General features: G+C 36.6%; 1 protein-coding gene across 5 annotated transcripts in view; it reads left to right on the top strand.

The window, feature by feature from the left end:
• The window catches only part of Unc80 (unc-80 homolog, NALCN channel complex subunit), a 192,046-nt gene extending 178,758 nt beyond the window's left edge, over window positions 1–13,288 (top strand). For all 5 annotated transcript variants that reach the window (XM_004653524.2, XM_004653522.2, XM_045147565.1 and 2 more), the window contains 4 exons: window positions 6,073–6,154; window positions 7,149–7,260; window positions 7,863–8,062; window positions 9,446–13,288. In XM_004653524.2, coding sequence (XP_004653581.2) covers window positions 6,073–6,154; window positions 7,149–7,260; window positions 7,863–8,062; window positions 9,446–9,709 — 658 coding nt within the window. In that variant the 3' untranslated portion in view covers window positions 9,710–13,288. The remainder of the gene's footprint in view (window positions 1–6,072; window positions 6,155–7,148; window positions 7,261–7,862; window positions 8,063–9,445) is intronic.
• Window positions 13,289–13,307: the final 19 nt, after the last annotated feature.

The raw sequence follows: 13,307 nt of genomic DNA, 5'->3' as shown, positions 1-13,307 counted from the left end.
TCAGATAAGGGGACTGCACCTTTAACACTCAGATATACCACGTCAAACATTCCTAATCTTGTGCTGTTGATTGACACCTCTCAACTAATCCTCATTAGGGGCAATGCTTCTTGTTCATCCTTAGACTGTCTTTGCTTCATCTCAAGAGAAAAACTTCCCTTCCAGGTTTGCATTATGTAGCGAGTATAATATGCCCATGTTTATTGCTTTATTACAAAGATGAGGAAATGTTGAGAGGCCAGTCCTGTGAAAGGTTGTCTTTTGTTTTCTTTGTATCTCATTCAGATTTCACATTTTCTTTTGCAATTGAAAATGGGAAATTTAGTCCATCATCAGGTCTATTTTTTAACTGAATCCATTATTCATAACATTCATTTGTGTTTGCTAGCCCTTGCCTTGACAGATCAGTCTCTTATTGTGGTAAATGTGGAAGTGCTGCCTGGTGCAAACAATTCCACTAGCAGTAGGAATTTGGAAAACAACAGTCCTCAAGATTTTCCTTAATTCTTTACAGAGTTTTCTAAGCTCTGATTCAAGTTTAGTAGAGTGACCACTGCCTTTGAAAAACACAGTTGTTTAATGCTTAAAATTACATGTGGAATAGAAGAACCTTAATTTTGGAAGGCAATATTAGTGGCCTACTAGGAGTAGGGAATATTAAGTCAGATTTCCATTTAGATAGCTTTGTGCTGGGGCTCTTCTAATTAGCCCAATTCTATGTTTGCTGAGTATAAGTAGTAGTCTGGGATTTGTAAGAAAAGGCATGAGCTGAAGTTTGCTTTTATGGATTCTCCAAAGGATTTGGCTTTCTCTGGCAGAGTCATAGTTCAAATGACTGGAACTACCTATACTAATTCAGTTTGCCCTGAGTCCATTATCAAAGCAAAGTTCATGATACTAGTTCCAAGCCAAAGCTACAGATTTTATCTTCTGCTGAAGTAATCAATTTTGTCTTAACTGTCATTGATGTGTTGTTCCTGTAACTGTTGTGTTTTGGCATTAGTCACTAGACCCAGATATGGTTATTAAGAAATGAGCAATTCACATTGGATTCTGAAATTATTCCATTCACTCAGAGGCATTCCACCAATCAGTAGCACATCCACCTTTGCCATATGCAAACTGTATCTCTTGAATTCCATTGTGTCACGTAGTTCTCTTTGGAGGAGAGGAACTTTGGGCATCTATTAAGAGTTGAGTTTACAAAATGGTATGCTTTGATATTTTGTTTCCAGGCCTTCTTTTGTGTCATGAAAATTCTTTATGCTGAAGATTCTACAGGAGTAAGGCACCAGCTATGTGAATTACATTTAACATACATCTCAGAACTTGGGACCTAAAATATACCCAAAGTTGTCCTAACAAAATTTTGGCCCAAACTTACAAGGAAGCAGAGTAAAGAAGTGATAGTAAACCCAGTCACATCCTTTGCTCCCGCACCACCCCCCACACACACACCAACCTCTCACACAAACCAAGTTATTTTGCTTAACTTCCATGGGGACTAATAAAAATTTTACGTACTGATTGTAAACTAAGATTTCTATTAAATTGTGCTAACATGTATCTTTTAAAGAGCCATTCCAAGAGATCTTATTACAACACTGTTCTCTGGTTCTTTCTCTTGGCAATTAACGGAAGGAAGAAATATTCCATGTAAGAATGTTTTTTCTTAGATAGTATTGCTAAGAGAAGTATAGGAAATCGTTATACATATTCACCTCCCTGACCCTTCCTTGAACATGCACATATGCTATGGATATATGTTCTCTCCAAAATAATAGGCATACTGAGGTCATCCAAATCTTTAAGCCTGGATGTTTACATTTGAGAATGCAATTTTGTTTGGACATGTAAGAATATTTTAAAAGTAGGAATTTATAGTGAGCTCTAGTTAATAAAGAAATTACTATGCTATTTGATTTGATAAGAAAAATTACAGTGGAAATTAATAATGTGTCTCAAGTTTGAACAAGTCAAATTAAACAAAAATAACCTATGTGGAAAAACCCATCTCATGTTAATATATCTATATTCTCAAAGCAAGCAAACTTGGAAAGTATTCAAAGTATAAAGAAAAATTTAAACAATCTTTTATGTAGCTAAAAATGGGCAGCTAAGAAAATAAGTGTTATGACAGATATATTATTATTGCTAACTTAGTTCTTACATAATAAATACAGCCCAGTTCTCTCCTTTTGATACAATTCGATCCTCTATTTTGTTGATTCTGCAGCACTCACTCACACTATTTCCTTGGGTGTTGTGACAATTAAAAATAATCTTTTATTGAGTGTGGGTGGGTAGTATTTTTTTTTTTTAATTTTCCCATCCCATGCAAAGTCTGTGTTCCCTTGGTGCTGACTTTATGCATCTCCAGCACAAGGCAATTGTTCAGCATAGATGGCTATGCTGCATGTCTTAATAGTCTTCCTTGCTGGGTGTGGTGGCGCACACCTTTAGTCCCAGCACTTGGGAGGCGGAGGTAGGTGGATTGCCATGAGTTCAAGGCCACCCTGAGACTACATAGTGAGTGAGACCCTACCTCGAAAAAAAAATAAAAAAGTCTTCCTCAAGTGTTCTATAGCCAAACTGAAACTGAAATCAAATGCACAGATAAAAGCAATAAAAAATATTAAGTTACTTATCCATGCACGGTTGCAACCCAGTGCTTCTGCCTACATTTTTATTTATAAAATACTTTGATTCATAATCGATTTTTATAATTTAAATATGAATTACTCTTGCATTATTGAGTGACTTTGTTTACTTATGCCTTATTTTAAGAAATACTCTTGGGTATATAATAAGGAAATAAATATTTACAGTACAATCCAGACCACCATGCTGAGACAGGAAAAGACCTAACCCTTATTAGGATTGTTTTTGCAAGATTGTCTTAAGTTTCCCTAACTCATAAATCACTTCATTGCCCTCTGCATATGAACTGTATTTTGTAAAAAGCTTGAGTCACATTAGCTCTGGATTTATTTTCTAAAATCAGGACCATCGCATAGTTTGCCATAGATGGATTTTTCAGCAACTCCAAAATACAAGGGTAGGAATGAGTGTAATGCCAGTACTTAGAGGGCTGAGACAGGTGAATGTTGAGTTCCATGCCTGCCTTGGCTATATGAGACCATCCTCTCTACCCTTAAAAGTTTATTTATTCCTAAATATGTTGTATGATGTTAATTTCAGTTTGGGAAGTTTTATTTGCTTTTATCCTCATTGTTCATCCTATTTGGCCAAGTTTGGAAATCAGACACTTTGCATTCAAAGGATTAAAAATTCCAATGCACCAATATTTTGCCTAAGCGTTTCTAGTACTTGTTCCACTATTCTGGCAAATCTTGAAAAAGTCTCGGCTTTTTTCAAAGTTATTTTTATGACTATGATATAGGAAATACGTATTGCAGTTATTAAAAAATGATCCAGTTGTCTGAGTACAGTATTTTATATTTTGAGATCATCAAATAAAATATAGTAGTCTACATAGAAAAGAATTTTGATGATTATGTATGTGGTAGGCAAAGACTGATGGGACTGCTTCAAAAAATTAAAATAAGAAAATGGGATGTAATGTATAGGTGCTTCATACAAACATGCTGGCCTTCTCTTTTCTCACTTTAGCATTACACATCTCACAGTCATGCATCACAGATCCTACATATAACTAAAATAGTACATGGTATAAGCAGATGCTAACTTGAACCTAATTTCTATATGACTTCAGTTTGATATCATTGAAAAGAAACAGTTTGTATAAGTCACTTCCAGTTTTAATATTTCTGGCTGTTTATTACTAGTATCTCTTAGTGCAATTCAGTAAAGCATCCACTGATGTTACAAATATAAATGTTAGCATCATATTTCTGGGAAAAAAATATAACTTACCAGCTAGGCTATATTTCCCTAACCATATTCTGTAATTTATTTTTGATGGGTGCCTTCCACTATGAGGTGCTACCTTGTCAACATAGAATAGCCAATTGCTCAAGCAATAACCTTGGTATATTTCTTAGGTGCATGCCTCTCTATCCACAGAGAAAACTGATATTCATGATCCTACCTTAGAGTAATCATTGTGAAATTTCCATTATGTTATGACATTTAACACACTTAGTAATGTTTATTTTTTCTTTTCTTGCACCATTTTTTCTCACAATCTAAGATTAATGAACAAAAATAAGACAAATGGACAGCCTCGAATTCATTTTCTCACCCCAATTATTTCCCAAATATTGTATTACCTACCTCATTTTAGGATCCTAGAAGCAATAAACTCATTGCAAACATCAGACGTAAAACAAGAAAGCATGCTATATACATCACTCTTCATGTTCAAACCATTTTACATTAACCAACTTCTTTTCTCTACCTTAATGGGAGGTAGTTGGTAAGTATCAACCTCCCTTTATGGCCAAGGGAACTGAGGTCACATTTAGATGTCAATGAAGAATCCATTCCAATGAAAGCTTTGCTTGGTATTAGGAGAAATTCTCTACTTTTATGCAAATGGTTAATTACTCTTTTCAACTTAACGGACAAATGTTCAATGTATAATTATAAAGGAGATGTCATTATAGACATACAGCAACATAATATGGACTGATTTTCAGAACTGATTGCATTGTTCCTTTGGGGCGGTGTTTAATCTTCCTAGAAAAGCTATATATGCTACAATGTCAAATATATGCATATGAGAATAAAGTACATTACTCTTGTGAACTTGATATTCATGAGAACAAAAATATTTTAAAATACCTGATTTTGATACTCTGTAGAATTCTGTGTTACATACCTCAAGGAATATAATCATATCCCTATATTTCATAGAAACTTTGACAAATATTACTTGAGGATCACTGATTTCCTTTTAGTAAAAATACATGAGTTAGACTTTAAAAAATGACAAACAGGACTTTATAAACTTTGTGATTATTAATTATTAATACACATGAGAAACATCTGATTTTCCATCCTTCCACAAATTTGTCTTCCTAAAAGTAAAGCTAGGTACGTAGTAGCATATTTTCAAAAATAAGAATGAGTAAATATAATCTTTGTTTTATTTTTTTTCCTGGACACTTGCTGGATCTGGGTTCCTCTATGGAATATTTTATTCTAACAGTATCTGTAGCTGACTCTCCTTTTGCAAAGGCAAAGCAGAAGTTAATTACCCATGAACCAAATAACCACATTGGCATCATTCACAGGATTACAATGTTCTCTGGGGAACAGTGTTACTTTTTTCATCCCCTCTCCCATTATAAATACCTATGACACATGCATGCAGAATGAAAGTGAATCATGGGCCCATGTCAGTATTTCATCCTACACTAAACTAGCAGCCCCTGCCAGTAGTCAATTTTGCTTACAAAAGACACACATACACAGTAAATTTGGGGGGAGCCGATTATTGCACTCAAGTGCAGCTGGTGACATTAAACCTTCTGAGTTGTCATGACATTTACTTTGCCAGCCTCTTCAATCTGAAACCTGTTTAAAAATACATTTGGATTGTCTATCTGTGTGGCTACGCATTTACTCAGTAGGCACAGAGACTTCAGGCTGCAAACATGTGTTGAATGTGCCCCTTCACCCAAATGGATTCTGTGTCTGATGTGTTTGACATTTGTCCATGCTATTTTCATCTAAACTGAAACTTTAAAAAAGGTGTTCCAATCCGTGTGATAAGAGTTGTTTGTGTGTGTTTGTCACCACCTTTTCCATTCCCCTTGGGGAAAAAAAATTGAGATTAGAATATGACATCTTAAGCCTGTTGCAGGCTTCCAAACCAGGGGTGTGATTGAGCCAACACTTTGCTGAACGACAGATACAGCATCAGTGATTGAAAACACAATCTCAATTTTGGCAGCTTGGGGCTACAAGGCCTTGTCCTCCCTCCCAATCCTTAAAACCCCACCCCCAGGGACTCTTTCCCAACCATCCTTCAAAGATAATGGTATCTTTGAAGTGACTGTGCCATAGAAGTGGTTTTGGCTAACACCCACCAGAGGATCTTCTGCAGTTTCCGTACGGTAGACTAATGTTGTTGATGCTTGGCAGGGTGGCAAGTGTACAGAGTGAACCTGGCCAGCAGAGCCTCCTCCTTCAGCAGCCACTGGGGAGGAAGAGGGGCCTGAGGCAGGTAAGCAGAGCCTGAAAGGCTCTTGTAAGATGGAAGCTCTTATGTAATTGTTAATGCCTGGGCTCACAAAGTTTATATTTTGCCCTCTTACCTGAAAATAAGCAGTGCAGAACAATTGTAAGAAACAGTCAAGTCAGTGCTCTATTTCAGATGTGAATCTTTTTATACACAAAGCTGATTACTCAGTGAAGTGAACTGGCTATAATCTCTTTTTCCTCCTCCGGTAACCTTTTTTTTTTTTCCCCCTCAAGCTCACTGATGGTAGAAGATCTGTAATATAATTAGTGAGGACCTGATTCTGCAGAGAGACAAAGACAAAATCCTTTCTTATTTTAAGACTAATGTTTGATTTGAAATTGAAATTGGAGTAAAGATCATCTTTACAGCTCAGTATTGCCGCACGGTGCCTGTATTAGCAACACTTAGGAGGCTGAGGGGCAAGGATCAGGAGTTCGACACCAGCTTGGGCTACACAGCGAGCCTGGGAAGAAGGGAGAAGGCAACCACCTTTACAAATTCCTTAGGTGGGGTGGGGTTTTCTCCCTCCTCTGAATCTTCAGAGGACAAGATGTCACTATGTAGTCCAGGCTAGTGTCAAATTCACAATCTTCCTGCTTCGGCCTCCCAAGAACTGGGTTTACAGATATGAACCATCATGCCTAGCTCTCACACATTATTTTCTAAATAAAATTGAAATGAAGACCCTATGTTGTTGCTTTCAGGGGTGCTTCTCAGCATGGGTTCAGGTTCCAGATGTTTTGCAGTAGCTGAGGTTTTGAATAAACCTCTTTGAAAGTTAGTTTATGTTTAGTTACAACTTTTGACAATAACTATCAAATTTTTATTCTCTGAAATTCTCAAGTTAGCAATTTCAAACTATATAAATGTCCTCAGGCTCTATGGAGGAGTGCTAGTTGGGAGCCAGAGCCATCTGAGCAGCATTTGCGCCCATGTAGTCAAACTCTGCCAGTTTCATTCTGCCCATTCTCTTTAGCTAAGGCGTCCTCTACTGTCAAGGCAGAAGACACAGACAGAACCCAGAAACCGCCATGGGGCTCGGCTGTCCACCACACGCAGGAGCATTCAGCCTAAAACGAAGCCAGCTGGTGAGGCCTCCTGTATCCCTTCTTGACCCTACCATTGCCGTTATGCCAGGTAGCTCAGCCAGGAAGGCTACTTACTGAGCAGACGCAGACAAGCATTTCTTTGATGAGGTGCTAAATTTCCTAGAAAATTTTACAAACTTTTTTTCTTCTCACCTTCTCCAACCTCTGTCCCCACCCCAGTGAACCTAGGGAAATGGACAGCCCAAGGTAAACCTTTAATATTCTGAAATTTAAGTATAGAAAGTTGTGTTTTCTTGACTTAAGCAAGGAGCTCAGATGATTCTATATCTTACTGCAGATAAAGGTATAGTGAATAATGGTTTGGACTTTTAAATCCTGTTATCTGTTGTTACAAATAGCTCACCTAGAGCTCTTTGAAAATCCTGCTTTAGATAAATTACGTAAAGTGGATTTTCTATATCCTTGTCCTATTCTGTGTAAGAAGATGAAACCAAAACCTGCAAAATAGTCAAATAAGATCACTTTTGTTAATAAATTAGCAATGCCTTTATTAAGAAAAGCCAAAACCAATAACTAATGCCAATTGTTAAGCTTAGACAATCAATTTCTCCTTTATTTACTGACTCCTCTCTTACTTACAGCTGATCAGAAACGATCTGTGACCTTCATTGAGGCTCAGCCAGAGCCAACAGCTGCCCCCAAAGACACACTTCCTACTGCTAGCCAGCCACAGGGCTGCAGCCCAGCCCTGTCTAAGAAGCCTGAGGGAATGGACAAACCAGTGCTCACATCTTCACCCACTGTAGTTGTTGCAGATCTCCATGGCCTGTCACCTAAGCAGGTGAGGGCACTATGGAAATAGGCAAGGCTTGTATCCTTATTTCTAGGAACTATTTAGATCTACAGATTTATTCCATATAATTAAAAAGATCTGAGTGTGCAGCATGTTATCCAGACACACAAGGTTCTGACATTGTAAACAAAATCTATTTAAAATATATTATCAGGAATATAACTATGCTTAAGAAAACAAGAGAAATCTTGGTATTCTTTTTGTTTGTTTGTTTGCTTGTTTGTTTGTTTGTTTGAGGTAGGGTCTCACTCTAGCCCAGGCTGACCTGGAATTCACTATGGAGTCTCAGGGTGACCTTGAACTCATAGCAATCCTCCTACCTCTGCCTCCCGAGTGCTGGGATTAAAGGCATGCACCACCATGCCCAGCTAAATCTTGGTATTCTTGATTCTAAAAAACCCTAAAAAAATTGCAGCTAAAATAACTACTAAAAAATGACATTTAATACATACTTGAAAACAGTCCAATTAAAACAAATGAAGTGACCAATTTAGGTGAAACTTTTATGTAATCTTCTGTGACCTAGAAGCTCAGAGGAAAATGTTTTTGTTTTGATCATTTTCTTCTTATTGTTTTGATATATTTCTTTTTTTTTTTAATTTTATTTATTTATTTATTTGAGAGCGACAGACACAGAGAGAAAGACAGATAGAGGGGGAGAGAGAGAATGGGCGCGCCAGGGCTTCCAGCCACTGCAAACGAACTCCAGACGCGTGCACCCCCTTGTGCATCTGGCTAACGTGGGACCTGGGGAACCGAGCCTCGAACCGGGGTCCTTAGGCTTCACAGGCAAGCGCTTAACCGCTACGCCATCTCTCCAGCCCTCTTTTGTTTTTTATTAGTAAATTCCTACAGGTATCACATTCTTCTCCTGTAGTAGTTAACACCATCAGAGAGGCAATATTATCACACATATCTGCATAGACTTCAATTGTTAAAAAGCTGTTTCAGAGCCGGGCATGGTGGTGCACGCCTTTAATCCCAGCCCTCGGGAAGCAGAGGTAGGAGGATCACCATGAGTTCGAGGCCACCCTGAGACTCCATAGTGAATTCCAGGTCAGCCTGGGCTAGAGTGAGACCCTACCTCAAAAAATAAATTAAAATTAAAAAAAGCATTTTCATCCATCATTAGTATCTCAGTTAATCTTTACAGCATATATAAGTAGGACCAAAAAAAAAAAAAAAGTGCTCACATTACAGGTTAGAAAACCTATGCTTTAAAAGCTAGAAGGACCTATATAGACCTTCTCTAGAATGAAGGCCAGAACTGGGCTCACCTTTTGATTTCTTGTCCAGTTACAGCTCAACAGCATTTTTTCATATTCTTCTCTGGTACTCACCCTACCTATCTTACAATACTCTTGATCACAGAGTGAGCCCCTCCTCACTGAAGAAGGAGAAAAGGAGGACACAGAGCTAACAGGTGCTGCAGCACACAGTCCCCTCTCTACTCAACTCTCTGACCCTGACGACTTCAATGGCCTTGAGACATCCAGCCTCATACAGCATGGAGACACTGTCCTTCACATCAGCGAGGAAAATGGCATGGAGAACCCTCTGCTGTCCAGCCAGTTCACTTTTACTCCCCCCGAACTGGGGGGGACAGATGTAGTCCTAGACGAGTCTCATGTCTAGCTCTGAATATTGTGAGCACTGCAGATGCAGTGAAGACAAGAAGGAACCGTACTGCTTAAAGTTGAACACTTTTAACAAAAGATTAATTATAAAACAGCACTTTATAGCCAGTGGGTAGCATAAACCTAAGTATATTTGGCTGCCAAAACACCTAGTGTTTTATAAACATCTTAAAATCAATGGCAAAATGTCGTAATGAGAACACCATGAAAACCAGGGAGGAATAAGGGGAAAGAGCCATTTAACTGCACATTGTTTATGACTTACCTAGAGCAGTTAAAAATATATTCTATTACAGTGTTGTTTTCATAGGAATACTAACAATACGTTCTAAAAAGAGAATGCAGTTTTTAAGGGGATTCACATTATACATCTCATGAAAATGTTTTATTTTTATAGTTTCAAAACTAGTAAATCAGGTGCCCAAGCAAGTAGCAATTTACATAATTGATTATTTATCAATAAGAAAAATATTTGATTGGTGAGACTAAATAACAAAACTGTAGTCGTTTTTGTTTTGGCCAACAATACAGCTAGTTAGATGAAAAAACTGCTATTTTTAGAGCTATGGACCTTTCAAAATTTATTTTTCAACTGTCATTTTCACTGTAAATCAAGATGCTTAGTGCCATAAAATCATTCCATTTCATAGCAATCACTTAGAACATTCTATAAATTATAAGACATAATTCTGAATTAATCACCTAAACAGATATACAACTATAAAAACTAAATATAAATATAATAGTTTGAAAGAATTGGCATTCCTATCTGAGCCCTGATTACATCAATGCCAAGATTAGTATTTACTGGGAAATGTGATTACTTTCCCTACAATGTTCTGTGCCTGCCCTCGAGGGCATATTTTCATACAATAATGGTAGTGGTGTTAGAGATAGATCAGTAAAATAACTTTTTCTCAATAGTAAAATATTCTTATGATCTTTGGGACATCTAAGTTTATGAGGAAAAAAATGCAATGTAAACAATTCCTTCATAGACACAGCTTGTATATTTTACAAATAGGGCTTTAACTTGAAGTGCAGTTACTTCAAGAAAAGTATAAAATTTAGCAGGCTTGTGAGGCCAGTACTTAAGTGGATTATTGAAGGGCTGGGCATCATAAATGTTCACAATTGATTTCTAAAATTTTAGCAGTTTATATTAGAAAACAGTTACACAAGTACTAAGCATTAAAAGCTCATATACATATGTGAATTGATATGCTAGTGTGTATGTTTGAGTGTGTGTTTTAGTTCTCAAGTAGAAGTTAAACAGATGTTGATCACATTGAGATGAATTTAAAATACATTCTATATGTTTAAAGTTTGACTATTGGCTGTGAGATGAATATGTATATAAAAAGAAGACATAAATCTAATCACAAAGGAAAATTATTTTTTTTCAGAATGACTTATTAAATAGGCACAGTTTATATTGTGACATAATTTCAGATACAATTTATGGTTATAATCCCATTCAATAAGAGAATTAAAGATATCAGTGAACTAATGATAACAGAATAAAACTTTAAAATCCACCAATCAGAAAGTTAAGGAGGTAAATGGCCTCTCTAATGTTTTGTAACATTTTCACATTACTTACACTTAACGCTGAAAGAATCTGTAAGTGCAAAAGTAGACATGTAAATGGTTTTCTGATTCTAAACTGATATATTTTGCCTGTTAAAATGATGCTGCTCAATTAGCATTAGAGGCCTTATGTCTGGTATTATCAGTGTTGGTTACGTGAGTCTCTATCTGTCTGTGCTTTGTTCCAGTTTCTTGATTGATTCAGATTTTCTATGTATAATTGTATAGGAGTCAAAGAAGATTGTTGAATACTCAACAAGAATCATAAGTACCTTTATATATATATATATATATAATATATCTTAAATGTATTGGGCTGTTTTGAAAATGATTTTGCTGGTCTGTCTGCCTTTTAACCTGACTCCTTCACTCTAGGGTATGGAAGTCTGCTAGAAACTTTTTCAATAAGCTAAGTAATATTGTACCTTGCAAAAAAAAGCATCCACTCTGAGAAACAGGGCCTTACAGAGTGGGAATGGTTTCATACTGGGACTACTGAGATTTTTGCAGATATGTGCATCTGTGCCATTTAAGGTGTCCTTAAGTGTGTTGAATGTAATGTGTTGAATGTTTATGTGTTCTGGCAAAAGTATCTACATGTATGTGCATAAGACTGTCACAAGATGTATTCTCAGGAATACCATTACTGGAGTTTGTAGGAAAAACATTTAAAAAACAAACAGCTGGGGAAGATAAGGAAAAAGTTCAAGATAATTGACAATCTTTTGTAATATTCAAAATATTCTGAGAGCATGACTAAAAGCTAATTATTGGGTATGTTTAGTACAGCATTGGTAATAACAGATCATTTCCTAAGTAATGTTGCTTAATGATAATTTACTTAAATTTGAAGAAGAATAAAAGAGATACCCACTTTCCAAGGTTAAACCTAAAATACACTTAATGAAGAGATTCCTTCTTTTGAAAGTAACTTCAAAGGGACCTTGGAATAAAGATATATCATCCATGATAGTGGGTACAAATTTATAGTATTTAGATTTGGTTAAACCAGTTAAAATCCTGGATACAAAATTTCTACAGCAAACCTTTGCTTTCATTTATGAACATTTGCTGCTTTCTATAATTTCCTAAGATAAGTTACTTGATTCTTCTTAAAAGCAAGTTGAGTGATTGAGTGCTTTGGGAAAAGGCACTAAATAGTGTCAAAAGGTGTAAGTGGGCACGTGGCAATGCTGGAGGGAAAAATGGAGTATTTGTGGTCCAGTTAGGGCCTGCTGCATAGTCTGCTACTTTGTGCCTCCAAGACTACCTTAGACAGGAGGATATCTCTCTTCTTTAGTATCTGTTCCTAAAGTCAGTAAAGAACTTTCTCCACTTTGCAGCTCTGCTCCTAAGGTTTCTGAGACAAGAATAGGGTTGTGTAGAGATCTATAGGGAAGAAAGGGTCATGAAAGAATTATATTCCAAAACATGAATTAAATATCCTTCCTCCAGTACAGGATACTTGACCAGAGCAGTCTCCAGAATGTGCTGCTGTCACATGGAGTCATGCTGTTGCCCTGTGACCTCACATTCCCAAGTCCATGGCCTTGTGTCTTAGCAGTAAAATGTCCCACCACCTCATTTACTTTTGTGGGTCTCAACTGCTGGATTTCAGAAGCAAACTTTGATTTGACACTCAGGAGAATAAAAACAAGTTGAGAGGGCAGAATGTATTTGGAAAAGTTTATGACAAATTTGCTTATATTGTTTAAGGATCATTTAGGATCATAGATCTAAGTACCTCCATAATATTTTTAATAGTCACTGTGACCACAGGATGAAAGTCCTTTATTAGCCATTTTGTAGGTAAAAACAAAGGATTGACTACACATCCAACTTCCCTCTGAATGACTGAATGACCAAAGAGCATGGAAAAATGAATATGCATAAATACTGAAATGTTTATGAAAGATATTTATGAACGATATTGACTTCTGTGTTTGAATATGCACATATAACAAAATAAATCTGAAAGCACTTAAAACATGTTTCATTTTTTTTTC

Source organism: Jaculus jaculus, chromosome 4 (assembly GCF_020740685.1).
Source record: "Jaculus jaculus isolate mJacJac1 chromosome 4, mJacJac1.mat.Y.cur, whole genome shotgun sequence".
Lineage (NCBI taxonomy): Eukaryota > Metazoa > Chordata > Mammalia > Rodentia > Dipodidae > Jaculus > Jaculus jaculus.
This window is presented reverse-complemented; position numbering and strand designations above follow the sequence as displayed.